A 20,234-nucleotide genomic window follows, 5' to 3' on the forward strand; every position below is an offset into this window, starting at 1 on the left:
AAATATGTATATTCTGTTTGTGGACATATAATGAACAAAAGACACAAGAGGAACAGTTCAGATCTGATAATTTCAATGAAAAATAATATTTTATTCAGGGTAAATTTTGAATAGGAAAAGTTACTCAGACCAGCAGGAAATGTTTTTATAGGCACCTTGTTAAAGACCTACAATTGTTCACATCACAAGTTTTTTATAAGATTTTTGGTATCTTCTGTCTTAGATCTTGAGCTGAAGGAAATAAGGTTTTCTTCAAGCATCTTAACTGAAGTTTTAGAATTTTTCTGGGAAGATTTAGATATGGTTATTTAGACTTTTCATGCTTCATGGTGCCATTTTTGAGATATTAAGAGTGGTATATGATGTGGTTTTTGTTTTGTTTTTGTTTTGCGCATGAGATATTCTGAGGGCTGGGCTTGGAACAAAATAACTTTACTTTTTGCCTTGAAATCAAGAGCTTTCAGATTGGCTTACATTTATTTTTTTCCCTTCCTATCTATTTTGTATTATTACATATTTGTATACTTCACCAGTAGCTTTCAGGGTTTCTTAAGAAGAGAATAAATACAATGTTGTCCTAAGGAGCTTAGCTGTATTTATCTAACCTTGTGATCCTTCTGATTCTTCACATCTGTTTCCTCCAAGATCTGAATTCTTATAAAAATAGCTATGGTATTATCTAATAAAGTTGAAACATGATTTTTCATAATACTGTTCATTTAACTAGAAGAATGAAAGTAATCAGTATGGCAGACTTTAATAGGTGGCATCCTGTTGACTTCTGATCTAGGAGTAGAATTATAGCAGAATCGGGAACACAAGTTGGTTAGTTCCTTTCACACAGTACTGTCTGATTTGGGGGGAAAATGTAGCTCAGCTATGTATTTAGTGCCAAATATAGTATGTAACTAATAGGTCCTGTGCTTCTATTTTTACCAAATATCCCTGGTGGGGTAGCATTTTGACAAGAAAATTACAGGATTGGTGCCCACAGTAAGATTTATGTTGGTAATTGAAGCTGCTTCTACTCAATGAAACATAAATGAAGCTTAAATAACAAGGGTAAAAAGAAAGAAAGAAAGATTTAAAAAAAATAGCATGTAGATACACAGAAAGATTATCACTTGGTTGCCAAGGCCATTATATCCCCTCAGGCAGTTGTCACAAAATTTGCTGTGAATGTTCACAATGTGCATTCAACTACTCATACAACTTTTGCCCTTTCTGTGTCAAGGAATTTTCCAGAAAGGGGTTACTTTCTAAAGTGTCAGCAGAAAAATCTGTTAATGGTGGGTTCTGTCATTTTAACATATGTACTGTTACCTATCAAATACATGAAAAAAAGATTCTCTTGTCACCTCACCGATCTCCCACGGGAAATCAGAATGTCTCAATTTTCAAGAAAGTTCTGAGCCAGGTATTTGCACTGTTGTTGTTTTATGGTACTTGAAGAACAGTGCATGAAAAGAACACTGAATGTATTCAGAGAGACTTGCTTGTTTTCTTGTATCTAGAAGGTTGAGCACTGTATTATGTCTCAAAGTCTCAGAGGAGTAGCTGTGTTAGTCTGTAACTTTAAAAAAAGAGTAGTCCTGCTGTATTATGTGTATTTTTAAATTGACTGCCTAGTGTAACCCTCTAAATGTAGCATAGATAATGTACCCAAAATCATGTCAAGCTTTTGTTTTTTAAAATAATATTTTAAAATATAATACATTCAGATAGTTAATTTTAGCATTTTTAGATCTTCTAAAAACTGTATAAGCATTGCCTTATTTTTATCCCTCATGTCTATGGTTTTTTTTCCTTGAGGAATACAGGAGATATTGAGTTCCTTTGCAAGCACACTAAAGATTGGGGGTGAGATTCCCTCTCCCCTCCTGACACCAGTTTTGCTCCTTCACCGTAGGTAAGGGCTTGGATGATGTAAAAAAAATCTCCAGTTTTGACTGGGGGGAGATTCCTGCAGCACAGGCATTATGGAAATAGCTGGAAGGCTGTGTTTCAAGGATTTCCTGTAATAGCTGTGTGGGAAATATGGCAGGGCCAGGGCCAGGGCCAGGAGATGTGTATCAAGGGTGTACTGCAGAGATTCTGGGCAGCACTATAACACATAGAGCAGCTCTAGGAACATGTAATAATTTAGGCAGTATAAATTGCTCCTGTGTTTTTTTTAAATCCAGAATTTGGAGGGTCCAGAAATGGCTTAAGGACATCTTAACCCCAGGTCTTCCTGGTCCGAGTTCTGTGCTTGGTCTCTGTGAGTATATCTACACTGCCATTAGACACCTGTGGCTGGCTTGTGCTAGCTGATTTGAGCTCACAGGTCTTGAGCTGCTGGCTGTTTACCTGTGGTATAGATACTTGGACTGAAACCCTGGCTTTGCGACACTCCCACCTTTCAGATTCCTACACTGGCAGAGTCTACATGCCAGACCATATCTCAATGTCCACATCACAGTTAAATAGCCCTGCAGTCCACACCATAACCCTGACTCAGAGCTGCATTTCCAACTACAGTGTATGCACCCAAAATGTCTTGTCCAAAGCCAAACAGTGATAAAAGAGGAAAAACATCAGGGTTTTTCGGACTCCCTTTCACTTTTCTCATTCCTTAACAGTAGATGAACCATTGTGCGTAGTTTTAGTTTGTAAAAATTATATGCAGAATAAATGTTGTGCTTATTTTTATTGTCAAGGTTTCATAGGTTTGAAAGATTCTTTGGTTCTGGAACAGAAATGAGTGATTGCAGAAATGAGCAAATAAATTAAAGATTCTTTCATCTCACTGATTTTCAGCTTTAGTTAGGTTCAATGTATTTTTATACTTAATATTAATTAATTAATTAATTAATTAGTAATGCTAATGCAAATATGTTCTGTATGAACATACTATAGTGCCATTCATCAAAAGACCACACGGTACATTTGATTGGTGGTTGAGTAGATGTGAATTTACTTATCACAGGAGTTCATATAAAACTCTCTTCTTTCACTGCACAAAGCATACAAATCTATTTTTAACACAGTTGGCCAAGTCCATGTCTTGGGACTGGCCAAGGGATGTTAAAGCATTTAATTGGTTAAAAAAGAGTGCTTAACTGGTTAGGAGTTTTGACTCAGCTCTTTCCATCTCGCCCTGCTGTGGTCACGGCCATGGGGTCCCACCATAGGTGTTAGATCCCGCTGCCTGGCCCTCCATGGCCCAGCATGGCTGGCCATTGGCAGAGTTCGCTGCCAAGGGTCAGGTCACCAGTTAACAAGTAACCATACAAGTAAGTTGTATGGTTACTAGTTAACCATTTAACATCCCTAAACGGGTCACTAATTGCTGGCTTATTAGTTTGAAATTTAATTTGTACTAGTGAATCATAGAGCTGGAAGAGACCTCAGGAGGTCATCAAGTTCAGTCCCCTGCCCAAAGCAGGACCAATCCCAACTAAATCAACGCAGCCAGGTCTTTGTCAAGCAGAGACTTAAAAACTTCTAGGGATGGAGATTTCTTGACCTTGTAACAGGTGATGAATAAAACACCTATTTTTGTATATTGTGCTTCTGCTTCGTAGCCATTCAAAATACATACTACAGGCAGTGTCCGGGTTACGTACAAGATAGGGACTGTAGGTTTGTTCTTAAGTTGAATCTGTATGTAAGTCGGAACTGGCGTCCAGATTCAGCCGCTGCTGAAACTGACCGCCAGTTCTGACTTACATACAGAATCAACTTAAGAACCCCAAGCGTCCCCAAGTCAGCTGCTGCTGAAACTGATCAGCAGCTGATTCCAGGAAGCCCGGGGCAGAGCAACTCTTCCTCGGGCTTCCTGTAGTCAGCGCTGGTCAGTTTCAGCAGCGGCTAAATCAGGACGCCGGGGGCAGAGCAGCTTGGGTGCTGCTGGGTTGCTCCAGTAGCGCGGTTCCTTGGTGCTACTGGACCAACCCAGCAGCACCCCATCTGCTCTGCCCCAGGCGTCCTGATTCAGCCGCTGCTGAAACTGACCAGCAGCGGCTGAATCAGGACCAGAGCAGCTGGGGTGCTGCTGGGTTGGTACAGTAGCGCCCAGAGCGGCGCTGCGGGACCAACCGGCAGTGCCCCAGCTGCTCTGCCACAGGCGTCCGGAGAAAAGCCTAGTCTGCTGGGGGGGGCGTACTAGCTGCGCCCCCCCCCCCACCCCAGCAGACCAGGAAGACGCGGGCAGCGGAGAACAGCAGACCAGGGAGACGGGGAGCAAAGCCTCTGAGGACGCCGGCAGCAGGACAGCCGCGGGGCGCCTGGGCTGCCTCGCTGCCCGAGCCCCTCTGCGGCTTTGCAAAGCCTCGGGGAAGCCGGCAGCGGAGCAGCCCAGGCGCACCTGGGTTGCCCCGCTGCCCGAGCCCCCCCTTCCTCCTCGCGGCTTTGCAAAGCCTCAGGGAAGCCGGCAGCGGAGCAGCCCAGGCGCACTTGGGTTGCCCCGCTGCCCGAGCCTCCTCCCCCCCGTGGCTTTGCAAAGCCTCGGGGAAGCCGTCAGCGGAGCAGCCCAGGCGCGCCTGGGCTGCCTCGCTGCCCGAGCCCCCCCGCGGCTTTGCAAAGCTGCGGGGGGGCTCGGGCAGCGGGGCAACCCAGGCGCGCCTGGGCTACTCCGCTGCCGGCTTCCCCGAGGCTTTGCAAAGCCACGGGGGGAGGGGGGGGGGATTCGGGCAGCGAGGCAACCCAGGCGTGCCTGGGCTGCCCCGCTGCCTGAGCCCCTCCGGGGCTTTGCTCCGCGTCTTCCTGGTCTGCAGACCAGGGAGACGCGGAGCAGCTTTTCTCGCCCGGAGTACACGGGCGGCAGGACTGCGAGGTCCCACAGTCCGTGTACTCCGGGGCAGCCCCGTTCGTAACTGCGGATCCGACGTAAGTCGGATCCGCGTAAGTCGGGGACTGCCTGTACTCCAATAGAGAATTGTGACATTTTAAATTTAAATGATCAAGAATTATTAAATGCAGTGGCTAATTTTCACTGTGATAAAGTCATATATTTATATATATATATATAGAAAGAGAAAATATTGAGGAGGGCAGGGCTGTCATGAATTTAAAGATCTGGAAATCTTTGTAGTCTTTCATCTATACCATAGAATAGTTCATAATGGAATGTTATACTTGGCCATCTAACTTGCATTGTCCTGTTCTCCTGTGGTATATAATGATTTAATAGGTGGTTATGATTGCTCCTGGTCATATGGGAGTCTGCAGTGAGCTTCTTCATGATGTCATCTATACGAGGCGCTTATTAGTTCAAAAGCATCCATTGTTTTGGCCCCGATCGTGAATGATATAGAACAAGGGAATAAACATTCCAGTATTGTAATGAGTGTAGTATTCTCCTTACTGACATTGCCTCATCTGTAATTTCCCAGGTACAGAAAGTTTGTGAACGGTATTTTCATTCCATGCCCATCCACTTTCTCATGCTCCTAGGGCACTGCCTAATGAGTGTACAAAGCAGTTTACAATACAAGTAGAAGAAAGGAACTTTGAAGTTAGTAGATGTTACACTCTAATGCCCTTTCATAAATCCGGAGTCTCCAGCTTGCCAGTCCCGTCAACTTCAGATCTATTTCACATGCCCAGAAGATGCACTGCTCTTACTGAGACTCCCCTGCTATCTGTAAAGGTTTTTCATCTTTGTACTGTAACACAGTAGATCTGCATGAATAACTTAGCTGTTTTGTTAAATGACTAAGGGTATGTCTACACTACCACCCTAGTTCGAACTAGGGTGGTAATGTAGGCATACCACACTTGCAAATGAAGCCCGGGATTTGAATTTCCCAGGCTTCATTTGCATAAGCCGGCCGGTGCCATTTTTAAATGCCAGCTTGTTCGAACCCCGTGCCGCGCGGCTACACGCGGCATGGGCTAGATAGTTCGAACTAGCAAGCCATTCCGCACTATCTGTACCAGGTGGAACGAGGTGTACAGATAGTGCAGAATGGCTTGCTAGTTCGAACTATCTAGCCCGTGCCGTGTGTAGCCGCGCGGCACGGGGTTCGAACAAGCCGGCATTTAAAAATGGCGCCAGCCGGCTTATGCAAATGAAGCCCGGGAAATTCAAATCCCGGGCTTCATTTGCAAGTGCGGTATGCCTACATTACCCCGCTAGTTCGAACTAGCGGGGTAGTGTAGACATACCCATAGATATCAGAAGACTGTTATTTGACAAATGTCGCCTTATTTTGCTCAATTATAGGAAAGCACTTGCATGCTGAAATGCATTAAATTTGATCAAAATTTGAGTTGCATCATAACTACCTTTTATTACAGTACCAGATTATTGTGAATTAACAGTCAAATTATCATATTACATAATTCTGAATTCCATTCAGTGACTGTATAACAGGGATGGGCAATAATTTTTGAATGGGGGCCACTTCATGAATTTTGGAAATGGTTGCAGGCCGCCCCTAAGGGGCGGGGGTCTCAGGCAGAAGGGGCTGGGCCTTGGACAGAAGGGAGCTATTCCCTCTAGGTCCAGCCCACTGTGGTGGGAGGGCGGAGACTTCATGTGCTCCCCCACCTCAAGACCCTGATTGGCCTGAGGGTGGAGAAGCATATGAAGTCTCTCCCCCCCCACCCCACCCCCCCCCGCCAGGGTCATTCAGAACTTAGAGAGAGCTGCCAGCTGTTTGGAACAGCTGGTGGCTCCCTCTGGTGTTGTGCGCCCCTAGCAGGGGAAGGAGACTTTGCACACTCCCCGACCTCTGATCTTGATTGGGCTGCAGGGGCAGCCACGGGCCAGATCCAGTGGTTTGGCAAGCTAGATTCAGCCCACGGACCCTATCTTGCACACCCCTGGTGTATGGTCATGATTAGGACAAGAAGCATTAAGCTTAAATTGCAGCAAGGGAGGTTTAGGGTGGATGTTAAGAAAAACTTCCTGTCAGAGTGGTTAAGCACTGGAATAAATGCCTAGGGAGGTTGTAGAATCTTCATCATTGGAGGTACTTAAGAGCAGGTTAGCTAAACATCTCTCAGGGATGATCTAGATGATGCTTAGTCCTGCCATGAAGGCAAGGGACTAGACTTGATGGCCTCTCAAGATCCCTTCCTGTTCTAGTATTCTATGATCTAATAAAAAAACGTTGGTTTCTTTATTTTATAGGCTCCCGTCTCCGTCAAGAAGATTTCCCACCTCGAATTGTTGAGCATCCTTCTGATCTAATTGTTTCAAAAGGAGAACCAGCAACTTTGAACTGTAAAGCTGAAGGCAGGCCAACCCCAACTATTGAATGGTATAAAGGGGGTGAAAGAGTTGAAACTGATAAAGATGATCCTCGCTCCCATCGGATGTTGCTGCCCAGCGGATCTTTATTTTTCTTACGCATAGTACACGGACGCAAAAGTCGACCAGATGAAGGAGTCTATGTCTGTGTTGCAAGGAATTACCTTGGTGAAGCTGTGAGTCACAATGCATCTCTGGAGGTAGCAAGTAAGTAAAGGTTTTTCATTTTTTACGAATAGTCACTTGTCTTCATGTTAGTTATTTCTGGAAATTTAAAAGAAAAAATCATCATGTTTCTCTGAAATTAACAGCTAACTTAAAATAAAGGTAAGAGCTATAATGTTGAAATTACTGCACACTTACTGGAAGACAAACATATGGTAAGGAAACAGACATTTTTGAGATTTTGATATGTTGGCCAGATACATTTTCATAGAAAAATGTCGGATGCCTGACTAAAAAATCATTAATCCTTTTTTCTACCACGTAATATAAAATGTAGTTTATTATTACTAGTGAAAGAGTAAAGGTTTGATGTAGCAGAGCAGAAAGTAGAGAGGTGCGTGTGTATAAACAAAAGGCAAAAAATGACCAGGTGCACAAGAGAAACCGAATGTACTCCAATGATTGCTAGTGCATTGCCAACAAACTAACTCTGGGTTTATAGTAGGCATAGACAGGAGCATATAGGTATGTTGTTCAATTACATTTCATCAGATGTGTCCCTTCAAACATGCCTCTTTTCCATTCAGAAGAACAAAGTTAAAAGTGATCATGCATGAAAGGATCTTGAGACTCAGTGAAAAGTCAGAATTTCAAGCTTTGATATTTTGAGGCTGAAAGTCAAATTTAGAAACCTAAACAAGAGTCTTAATTCCCTCCACCTCACCCCACCCCAGATGAATATCCACAATCCCTATAGATGTCTGAAGAAATTGTTGTTGCCAAGGATATTAGTGATGTGTGAGGCATTCAAATAAAATGCAGTTTTTATTTGGTTCATATTATACTTCTTGAAATGCACATGTGGTATTGATGCCACTATTTGTTGTGTATGGAAAAGTATATATTCATCTCACAATTTCTCATTTAAAGTTAAGGAACTGGGGTTAAGCCTCATTTGGTGGAGCAGTGTCACTTCTGCCTATTCACTTGGCAGTTTTTAAATATATTTGTGACCTTGTCTCAAGTCATTTTGATTAGATTACAGTGAGAATCTTTGTGACAGGGTCTGGAGATATATGCAAAACATTAGTGATACCATGAGGTTTTTTTAAATGTCTTAATTAATTTTTGAGACAAGGATAAAAGACAAGTATATTCTAACAGAGCTTCACATATTTGCTATAGAACAATGGCGTAGTATTAACTTCTAATCCAATTCCAAATCACAGTCATCTTGACAGTGAATCTGAGTTCTGAAATGTGAGTTGAGATTTGCTGAGAGTTGATTATTGTTGAAGTCAACATCAACACTTAAAAGGAAAAGTCACTAAAATGTGTGATTAGATTAGCAAATTAGATTTTTAGCTTTGGGGTAACATGGTATTTGAAAAGATATTAACAGAACAAACAACCATGTGAAAATGCAAAATCAGTGAAGCATTTTAAATAGCACTGAAAAGTACCAGATATTTTAGGAAAAAGGGAAATAATTGAAGGCTACTGGAATACATTTACATTAAATTTAACATCTGTGAAACATAGATGTAACACTATCATTATAAACTACATTTAGACTCAGTGGTCAAAGAGAAAATACTGTTTTGATTCACTTGTCACTTGCATCCCCTTTCATACAAAAAAGCATTATCACATGCAATTGTTACTTTAAAAATCCTTCAGTTTTAGTTTTGTCTTTGCAAGTTTACACAACCTTTATTTGGTTTGCATTTAGGGGAAACAAAATAATATTTTAGTGTATTCAGTTGGTTATGCTTTAATGCTACACAAGTAATTTAACTGAAAGATGTTTGTAAAAAAAATAAGGAAACAAAAGCTTTTTATGCACTGTAACTGCTAGATATACTGTAATGGAGGACAACTCTATTCTATGGCAGTAATTCACATTTATAAAGCACTTCCTTTTTCATCATTCTGATTGTCACAACTTATTTAGATTTCAGTCCTTTTGTAGATTGTGAATTTGTAGCGTATACTTCAAACAATAAATATTCTTGTTTATTTTTTCTTATAAACACAAACAATTTTAGACCAGTTACTCTGACCCATGACATGTTTTGCAAACAAATTCACTGCTGATCTTTGAGATAGGGACAGTCCATCAAGAAAATTTTGTTTTTACAGTAACGTGTTTTTGTTGTGTTTTTTTGTTTTTTGCTGTATGATGCATGTAAGCTTTACAGTGTCTCTAGTTACAAACGAAGAAGTTAGGGTGATATGTCAAAAATCAAAATCTTATATGATGTTAAATATTAACATTAAAGGCTTTTTAAATTAAACTAATATATTTTAAGTACATATAAAATTTTGTTCTTTTGTATCTGATTAACACCCTTGGAAAGTAAAACCTTCATTGTATCCTCAGAGCAGATAGAATATGAAAAAACATGAGGCTTTCTTGTATGTGTAAGCTTACTCATCTTCTCACTCCCTTGCAGGCTCCGTGAGGGGCTTAGCTACGTACTTTTATGCACAATACACTGTATGTGTATCTTCTCTATCCCCCACTGAAGTCTAGCTTTTAGCTAGCAATGGCCATTTGTCCCTTGGTGTATAACATGGATGTAGCACTAATAACCATTTTGTATCTTCAGTAAACTGCATCAAGGAAGTATTTTCTTCACTACAATCTCTGCCTCCTGTGTTACTTTAAAATTGAGGTTTATGCATTACATTGTTGGCTTGATTATTGGTGTCCTTGGCATTGTTTAAAAGTGCAGTATTCTCTAATTTTCATACGCTTTTCCTGTATTTATTTCCTGTTACTGGCTTTTTAAACAAACAAAATAACTTGATCCCTCCTGTAGTACTGTGCATTAAATAAATTTATCTTCCCATATGGGATCTCTTTACTAAACACAACATAGCATTGCTTATGTCATCCTGAAGCTCTTCTGTTTGATCAGGTTACAGGATTGTATGATACTAAGTCAAATCAAAAGCCACATAATATCTCTGGGCACCAAAAGCTTACAATCTGTCAACCATTTTGGAGAACAGTAGTGGAAAACTATAGAGTCACGTGGCACTGTCTCAGCTAGAGAAATAACTTTGTAACTTTAACATAAGATATAATTTGTGGGTCTTTACACACGAAAGCTTACGGTTCAATAAATCTGTTAGTCTATAACAGGGGTTCTTAACCTTTTTACCTTCACAGCTCCCCTGAAAGTGAACTTCATGTTCACTCACTCCCCTGGCCGTCATTTTGTGCACAGCCTAGCCCCGCCTCCTCACCTGACAGGAAGCTAAGGGGTGTGACAAGGACTATAAGAACTCTGCCAAGGAGCTCAGTCGGGGCCCAGCCTCTGAGGGTGACAGAGGCCTGCCCAGAGCTCCTGGCTGATGAGGCTGAGATCTGGTCTGGGCCTCCCACAGCCGCCTTCCCTCAGGCCAGCGAGGGCTCCCCTGCCTGGCCACCGAGGCCTGGCCAAGCCAGCCAGCAGGGCTACCCTCTGACCTAGAGGAACCCAAGGCTCTACTGGTGCCTGGCGATTTGGAGGACTGGCCTGAGCTGAAGGCCCGGGTCTAACCCCAAGGCCTGCCTGAACCCTGGGACCTGGTGAACCTGCTGGGTGTAGCCGTCCAAGCTAATTTGCAAGTCCGATGGCTGGTGGCGCTGTGGGGTGAGTGAGCCCCTTTACAATACCTAAATGAATAATATGAGCTTTTTACTTTGAACCTTTTCCTAATAAATTTACGTAATATTTGAAGATGAAGTCGGCAATGCTCGCGTACTATTATTGTAGTGTGTTGTCACATAGGCCTGATTGATTCGCACTGCTATTGTAGTGTGCCGATCTCTAGACGTTAATAAGAAATTAATGTTTATAATTTTAATTCATAATATTAATTATGAAGAAATCTAAACTTTAGAATTTTATCCAGTGAGAAGGCAATTGCGATAAATTTTCTGGGAGGCACCTCACACCTCCTCTGTATCCCCTTCACAACTCCCCTGGGGAAGCGCACCTCACTGGTTAAGAACTCCTGGTCCATAAGGTGCCACAGGACTTCTCATTGTTTAATTTTATCTGGTTTGTACACAAGAGGTGTATATCTATATCTATATCTATATCTAGAGATATAGATATATAGCCAGGAATCGCCAAACCGCAGCAAGCCCCGCTCGCCAGCCGCACTGTCCAGCGGTCTGCGCATGTGCAGATCGTTCTGCGCATGCGCAGATCGCCCAAACCCGGCTCTTCCGGGTTGCAATCTACTTGCCATGGGCGAGTAGATTGTATTATTTGTCGAGCCCTGTATATAGCTATATATAGATATGAGTCATAGCCGAATGTTTGGTTATAAAAGACTTTAACAGGACATAGTTCTCACTTTTTTAAATGGAATCTGCTTACATATCATCTGACTTTACTCACAACTGAATAAGGCTTCTGTGTAGTAGACGAACCAGGGAAGGCAATGGGATAATCAGGCACTGGTAACTAGTCATCTTTCGAAGATTTAATACTGCTACAAGTCTGTTTGTCTCCCTCTTCTTGACTTCCTTAACTCAGCCTTTTGATCACTGGAGACCTACTTAAATTAGCTCCATGTTTTGTATTTGAAGAATGTAACCAGTTTCAGATTACCATGTACCAGTGACACATTCCCTGGTGGTGAAAGGTGCTAAAGAATGTGATAAAGGGCATGTCCTTGTCAAAACTAAATGGAGTAATTCTTACTATCAATGACAGTTTTTACAGATGGGAGCACAGAGTTGATCAGTGTTTTTCTTCCTCCAAATAAGTGGTCCAGACAAGAATCTGTGCATTACATAAAGAACTAAGAAGCAGAGGCTGTTTCTCACCCTAAGAGAAGCAAAGGCAGCTTTGGAGGAATGAGAGAGGTTATCTATCAGACTGGGAGTATACTACAGTTGTTTCATGCTGTTTAGAAGCTTCTCTGATGAACAGCTGTACCTGATCAAGATCAAATTTATTTCGTTGGCATTTCATTGCACAAGCACACTGACTCAACAGTTAGTGCAACCCTTTACCTTTTCATACAATTACTCATTTTTAGAGGACCTGTAACTTCCATGAAAATAAAGATGGTTCTCAAATTGTGTGGTGTTTATTCATAACCAAGCATGGTAATAGCAGTGTCAGGCAAATGGGCATGGTCAATACCTTTTTGCCTTCCTACTTTCTGCCCACACTTCTGAATTGTCTGGGATCTTGAGGATAACCAAACTGCTAGGCTACGTCTACACTGCAGGCTTCTTGCGCAAGAATTGTTTTGTGCAAGAATTCTTGCACAAAAGTACTTGCGCAAGACCGTGTCCACACTGCCATGTGCTTTTGTGCAAGAGCATCCATGATAGTGTGGACACTATTTCGTTCAAGAAAGCTCTGATGGCCATTTTAGCCATTGGGGTTTCTTGCGCAAGAAACCCCTGTTGCCCGTCCACACTGCCTTCTTGCGCAAGAGCTCTTGCACAAGACGGCTTATTCCTCGTGGGGAGAGGAATAACTTGCACAAGAAGCCCTCTTTTCTGATGCTTTTACTGTAAATTTACTTGCGCAAGAACATGTGTGCAGTGTAGACACTCCACAAGTTTTTGCGCAAGAGCAGCCATTCTTGTGCAAAAAGCCTGCAGTGTAGACATAGCCCTAGTATTTGGTAGACACTGGTCTCGTACATCTTAATTTATATATTGTTTCTTGCTTAGATGACAGCTATAGTTGCACTACAAGGCTATGTCTAGACTGGCATGATTTTCCGCAAATCCTTTTAATGGAAACGTTTTTCCGTTAAAAGCATTTGAGGAAAAGAGCGTCTAGATTGGCACAGACCGTTTTGCGCAAGACAGCCCCGATCGCCATTTTTGCCATCGGGGCTTTTTTGTGCAAAACAGTTTTTAGCTGTCTACACTGGCCCTCTTGCGCAAATACATTTGCACAAGAGAGCTTTTTCCCGAATGGGAGCAGCATAGTATTTGCGGAAGAACACTGACAATCTTACATTAGATCATCAGTGTTCTTGCGCAAATTCAAGCAGCCAGTCTAGATGCAACCCTAGTGTTTAAGGAAACCTTTATTTCAAAGCCCTCTAAACGATCTTGCTAATAGAAAAACAGGTTATTGTAATCTGACTTTTGAATAAAGATTTGTAAAAAGACTGTTTTCTAATAAAATTATTTTTCTACGAGCTAAACTACACATTACCTCTAATTTTTCTAACAGAGTGCTTCTTCCTACTAAACTAGCCTGTTTGTTTGTAGTTTAGAGAGAGATGGTAATTCAAATACTCTTTACATTTAATACTCAGCAATACCCACAAAGTATTCTGACTTGCCAGGATGTGACATCTTTTATTGAGGGTACCTTCTTACGTGGTGTTAACTTGAGAGATGACTTGATAGCTCCATCTAACCAGTCTCTTTAAAGGACTGATATCCTCACAGCAGGGAGGGGAGGGACAGCTCAGTGGTTTCAGCATTGGCCTGCTAAACCTAGAGTTGTGAGTTCAGTCCTTGTAGAGGCCATTTAGGGATTTGGGGCAAACATTTGTCAGGGATGGTACTTGGTCCTGCTGTGAGGGCAGGGGACTGGACTCAATGACCTTTCAAGGTCTCTTCCAGTTCTAGGAGATAGGCAATCTCCATTAATTTAATTTATAGTTGGTATAGGGATAGTACTTGAAAAATGACATAGAAAAAGCATTACTCACTTTTGATTTGTAGGTTGAAACATAGTTATTGTACCTGTTCTGACTGTTCAGCTCTGGAAATAACTGAATTTCTGGAAGGTTAGTTGAATAATAATGGACTAATAGCCTTTGTATTGTTGCACTATTCTAAAGCAATAGCTGAAATTAACCAGTAAAATAGTTCCAATTTTGACTAGACTTTGTGGCCCATTAGCAAACTCGTGAGTGACACATCCGCACTTGTTAAGCATATTAATTTTAATTTAATGTGCTGGTTACATTCACTTTGGGAAAAGTCTTGTTGAGCGCTTTGCTCTGAAAATTACTGTAATATGGTCCCAAAACTGCATTGCAGTTTTATGGCACAACTATTTACTGAGTTAACTTTGAAAAGATTTTAGATTTTCTTTGCATTCTAAATTGGGAAAGTAATAATAATAATAATAACAACCACCTACGGTCCTGGTAACTTTTCTCAGAATATTACTTAAATTCTTTAATGTTAATCGTATGGATGGAAGACATTTGAATAGAACTGCTTTCTTTTCTCCCAAAGTTTCAGACACAGGAAAAAGCAGATATCATCAGAAATTTTAGTGAAGTTATACCCACAAGTAATGTCATTAACAAAAGTAGCTTGAGGCAATACAGGCTCCATAGCACAGTTGTTGGTAATGCTTTTAAAAACATTTATCTATGCTGTATTTGCCTTGAAACTAAGTGTAACTGTACAGCTGTAACAACAACTGAAATCCTGGGTTACTAGAAGCTGTCAACTTCTAAAGCATTTTTAAAATAGGATGTAATATCATTTAAAAATCTTTCTTTCTGTGCAACAATGATAACACAAATTGTTTGTACCTTCTATTTACAATTTCATATGTGTTGACTGTACTTCAGAAAAGCACACGCGAGTACATTAGCTTGTTACCTTCATACAGCTTTGGATATTTTAAAAGTATTATCCTTTATCATTCTAGTCTATAGCAGAATATACAGGTTGTACGTCCCTTAACTGGGACTCCTGGTCTGGCAACATTCATGGTCTGGCATGGGCCATGGATGTTCCTAGACCACAGAGACCAGGAAAAGGAAGGTCCGGTGACGGGGGCAGGCATGCCGTAAGGGGCACCGGTGACCCAGCCAAGAGCCCAGAGTATGTGGAGGATGGGAGGAGGCAGGAGGGTGAACAGACAGCATGGCAGGGAGTTCTGGCCCCAGCCGAGCTCGCTAGCTCCAGTGGCCAGGGAGCTCTGGCCCCATCCCCGTCTCTGGAGCTCTGGCTGTGGTCTAGCACCAGAAGCTGGGGAAACCCAGCCCCAGCAGCAGCCAGGGAGCTCTGGCCCAGGCCGCGGAGTAGTGGCCCTGTTCCTGTACCCTTGCTGCAGCACTCTGGCCTAGACCATGGAGCCATGTGACTGAGGAGCTGTGCCCTAGCTGCAGACCTCTGGATGTGGCACTCTGGTCTAGGCATCAGTGGGGCCAACGAGAGCCCCAGGCAGCAGCGGGGGCAGGCTGGAGCCCTAGTCAGGTGGCAGCACGGCCATGAGGGGAGGGACTTTCCCTGGTCTGGCAAATACCCTTGCTCAGGACCAGTTAGGTCCCAAGGGTGCAGGACTAGCAAGGTCCTTCCTGTATTATCATTGAGAGTTTGGGACTTCAGTTCTATGCTTTACCTCCTTCACTCCTGTTCCCCTCAAGAACTTATTTTGCTTTGCAATGAATTCTAAACTCCTTCTCTATCTCCTGCTCTCCCCCAACATTCTATGTAATTTGGCAGTAGAATTACATTGGCAGTAATTAAAGCTGAAGTAATTCTGGAAGCTTAGTACTATAAGGAAATCCCATCTAACTGTCCTTGGCATAAAACATAGTTATCCTAATGAGAATGGGAAAATTAATCAAAAACAGGGGAGAGACTAGCCTTGGCTGGGGAAAAACTAATTTCCTTGAAACTTACTGTTACATTTCTAAATACTGATACATTGTATATATAATTGAGCTATTATATTTACAGCAAATCCCTGCAAGTTTGAGAGGTGATTATTGTACTCTAGAGGAGTAAAACTATCATCCTTTCAGAGCTAAACAGCTGTTATATGCACAGAACTGCATAATTTAGTTCTGTTTTTTTTAAATATAAGAAGAGTAAAACTCTTAATAAAATTAAAACTATTTAATTAAATGCCTCTCTCAAATATTGTTGTGGACTGATTATGGGTTAGGCCTACCAAAAATGAACAAATGTTTTATAAATCAGGAACTAATGTCAATTGACGGCCTGAGGACTCTGTCTGGGGGAAAGAAGGGGAGGTTTGACTTACCCTCTTCCATTCTGGAATTGACTTGCCTTCTTTTTTCCATGTCACATCTGAGGATGTGTGCTATCCCTTTAAATCTATAATGGGAAAACCAGCAAAAGGGAGGTCTAGGGTAGGTTCTAGAGAGTGAAGCTCTGCATTGAAAAAAAAAAAAGACTATGTAGCCTTATTCTGATGTCTGTTTTCCTTCTCCCTGTAATATTCCCAGTTCAGTGTTGAGAATAGTTGATTTTGCGATTCTTCCCTATTGTCACTTGCTATGGTATGTAAATCCCTACCCTCCAGAAAAATTTGATTTTGAGACTACAGAATGGTAGAATGGCAGTATTAGTACCTCAGCAGATTCAGAACTAAAATAAAATGTAGCACAGACTGTGTGAAAACACTGATCAGCTTACTCATTTATGGACCAAGGAATGAAGCAGAGGTCATATTCAAAAATAAGTAAATGCTGTAATTGAAATATCTTGATAATGGGCAGCTATGCCACTTAATGGTTATATTTGGAAGCTCCTATCTTTCCGGATGATTTTCAGGTGTTGTGACCAGATATTCATAAAGCAGAGAGAGAATTTTTGGTGAACATGTCAGTTTCAACTTATTGCTGCTTGGAATTGCAATGAGCAGTAATAATAGAGATGGACACTGTAATTCTTTGTGGAGAAGGAAGACCAAAAATGGTGGCTTGGGTGGGCTACAGAAGCAGAGACCTCTTTTTCCTCTTTTATATGTTTGTTGCAGTCAGAGGAGCTTGAGGAGCAGGGAGAGGAGACAAGGAGGAAAGGTGCCCAATGAAAATTGGTTGGGATATTTTTGTCAGAAAATGCCAGTTCAGCAAAACAAAACAAAAAGTCATGGAAATGCATCATTTTCAAATAAATTTTTATTGGGAAGATTTCTCAGGACCAGGAGTGAATTTCTGGTCAAAATTAGGGCATTTTGCCCCCAGAATAACCAATAGCTTCGAGGTTAGAACACTCATCTAGTGAATGTGAAAGCGAGCATCTTGAGCCTGGGTCTCCAACATCCCAGATGAATGCCCCAAGTATTGGTTGATTCCATTGTTCAGAAATGGGGATATGTTCTCTTTTTTTGAGGGGGAGGGTGCTAAAAATGTCCAATAGTCTCTGTTTCATTACAGTGTGTCATTTTAGGCAGATCATTGGAGCTAGATCTGTTTACTGGCCCTCAGAATCACAAATCTCTGATTTTTTTCAGAAACAATGCTTTACTGAACTAAGTTTGGCTGGGAGGGCAGAGAGGAGGAGATGCATGTTACCTTTTTGATTATGTCCCAATTTCAGTACCACTGTTACCCTTCTCTGTTATATGAGAAGTTACTGGCAAATATTATGAAGGGCTATATGAGCAAAATGCTGCCTTTCTGGTCCTTACCATTAATTATCTAGACCCTTGTTCCTCTCAATCCTACATTTTCTGATATATTTTCTTATAGTATTGAGGAATCTTGATGTTAACCAAAATTTAGAAAGATTAATTATGTTAAGATAACATGACTGGAAAACACATTTCTTTGGTCTGTCAAAATGAGGCCATAGGTTCTGATCAATATTTATGAGAATATTTTGTATAAGTCATAAACCTCAAATAATGAAAGCAAGATGTTTTTTAAAAATAAAATAGTCTGTTTATTGTCTCTGGACGAGTAATTCCCAATCTGTGGTCCATGGACCTCTTGGTAGTCCGCAACGGTACTGTAGGGGGTCTGCAGAAAGTTTAAAATAGAAATTAAAATAAATGTACAGTGTATAAAAACGCTTATGTATTTTAATTAATACATATTCATATGCAGCTCTATTGTTTTAGGGGTGTATACAATTTTAATAGATTGGAAAGGGGTGTGTAAAAATGTGGCCCCAGAAAAGGTTGAGGGCCACTGCTGTAGGCCTTAAAATTTCCTGAAACAGAATTGCACTGGTTATAAAGCTTTGCATCTTTGTGTCTGTGTAATGCTCAGATGACAATCATCTGACCAAACTTGGATCCAGTATGTAAATTGATTTCAGCTGATTGCATTGAAGTTGAAAGAAATGTAATATGGAAATTGCCCCTGCTTCTCTCCCCATGGTGGTAGATGCTTCTCTACGTCATCTGTTAAGCAGTGCATAGTCAGCATATGGCTGTTTTTCTCCTATTTATACTGTTTTCTCCTGGGAAAGGGAAATTCCCCTCAGACCAGACAGACATCTGCTGACTCTCTCTCCTACCAGCAAAGCCACAGAAAAGATATCTTTCCTGTGATTAAAAGAAATACGTCTGGAGGCTTTTAGTTTTCATTCAATTAATCAAAGATTAAACCCATGTGGACTCTCTGAACTGAGCTTCTTTGTGCTTTCTCTACAGCCGTTGATTGGAACCCTTCTGCATATGTTTTGACTGAAATTTAAGATTTTTACCCACATAAATGTTTTAATGCACAACTAATGTGTCTTCATCAGAAAGAAGAAAATGATTTAATAATTAGAAAATAAGAGTATAAAATGCTGCTACTGAGTTTTCTTTCATATTATCTCATAACTCGAGTTGCATATTTTAATTAAAAATTAAAATGTAAAGGCATACAATGTGATGAACGTTAGATTTTGTTAAATTCATGTTTTTCAACAAAATCAAGCCTTATAGATATATTAGAGTCATACAGTTTAAGGCCTCGAGACCAGCAGCTCGTTTAGTCTTCCTTTCTGTATATCTAGTCTGATTTCTTCCAAAGTTTTGTTGGCATATAGTTTTAAAAATAGTGCTACTATTATTTTCACTAAGAATGTCTGTAGCTTCTATCTTAATTCCTCATCCCAATGTCATATTGCAGAAGAAATATTGTTTTAAATCTTTCAGGTTTTTTCCCTTACTTCAAAAAGTGAATTATTTTTCTTCCAGATGTTTATAAAAATGTTGACTGAAAAAGTCATTAAGAGCAGGATTGCACTACTTTCAGATTCTCTGAAAACTAGTGAGTCTGTTTATACAGACTATTTATCTGAAGATAATTTGGTTGGCTCCAGTTTTATTAGTGGAATTAGTTCTGTGCTATAGTCTGTAGCATGGCTTTGAAACTGCAGAGACCCTACTGATAACTTTACTTTCTGAAGGCATTTGTACACAGCTGTGCTTTCTCTTGCACTGTTCTGATTAATAATTTTATGTTTGGCTGATGTATTGATCTTTCTTTGAAATATACTTAACTTATAGCAACCCATCTAATTTTCTGAATAGCTATGAATCCCGTAATTAAAATATACATACAGCATAAAGAACTACCTTTTGATAAATATCTACTCGAAAACCTTTTTTTTCCCCAGCAGCATATTTTATAGTCTAGTAAAGATTTTTGAAGATAGTTCCTTAGATTTCATGTAGTACGTTATTTCTATCAAAATTCTAATTCATGTGCATTATTTTTATGCTATGCTCCTACTGCTGACTTTGACATAATTCCTCACATTTTTGTGTAGCCAATGTTTCCATTGACATCACTGATAATTGTAAAAATGCACAGAATATCTTGGGGAGGGAAGAAATATAAGACCATAGATAATGAACCAGACATTTAAAACTCTCTACTTACTCAGTCTTTGCATGCTCTTCTGAGATTTGAAGAAAAAAAAAAAAGTTGCTTTCAGGTTGATGTTGTAGTCTTCCTTGTATGTAACATCTTCTATTTAAGATTCTTAAAGTACTTTCGAAATGCTTTCCTGAGGTGGGAAGGTCTTATTACCTCCGTCAATGGGGAGAGAAATGTAGGTACTGAGTGTTTCAGTTATGTGCTCAATGGTCACTTGTAGTGTTCCCTCTAAGCTGTGCAGCAGCACACC

The 20,234-nt window shown here is 40.8% G+C and overlaps 1 protein-coding gene across 3 annotated transcripts in view; it reads left to right on the forward strand.

Annotated features, from left to right (window-relative positions):
* The window catches only part of ROBO1 (roundabout guidance receptor 1), a 1,035,646-nt gene that overhangs the window by 651,809 nt on the left and 363,603 nt on the right, over positions 1 to 20,234 (forward strand). For all 3 annotated transcript variants that reach the window (XM_006136943.4, XM_075909735.1, XM_075909745.1), the window contains exon 4: positions 7,121 to 7,447. In XM_006136943.4, the coding sequence (XP_006137005.1) occupies positions 7,121 to 7,447 (327 nt within the window). The remainder of the gene's footprint in view (positions 1 to 7,120; positions 7,448 to 20,234) is intronic.

The sequence above is a fragment of the Pelodiscus sinensis genome, chromosome 1 (assembly GCF_049634645.1).
Source record: "Pelodiscus sinensis isolate JC-2024 chromosome 1, ASM4963464v1, whole genome shotgun sequence".
In the NCBI taxonomy this organism is placed as follows: domain Eukaryota; kingdom Metazoa; phylum Chordata; order Testudines; family Trionychidae; genus Pelodiscus; species Pelodiscus sinensis.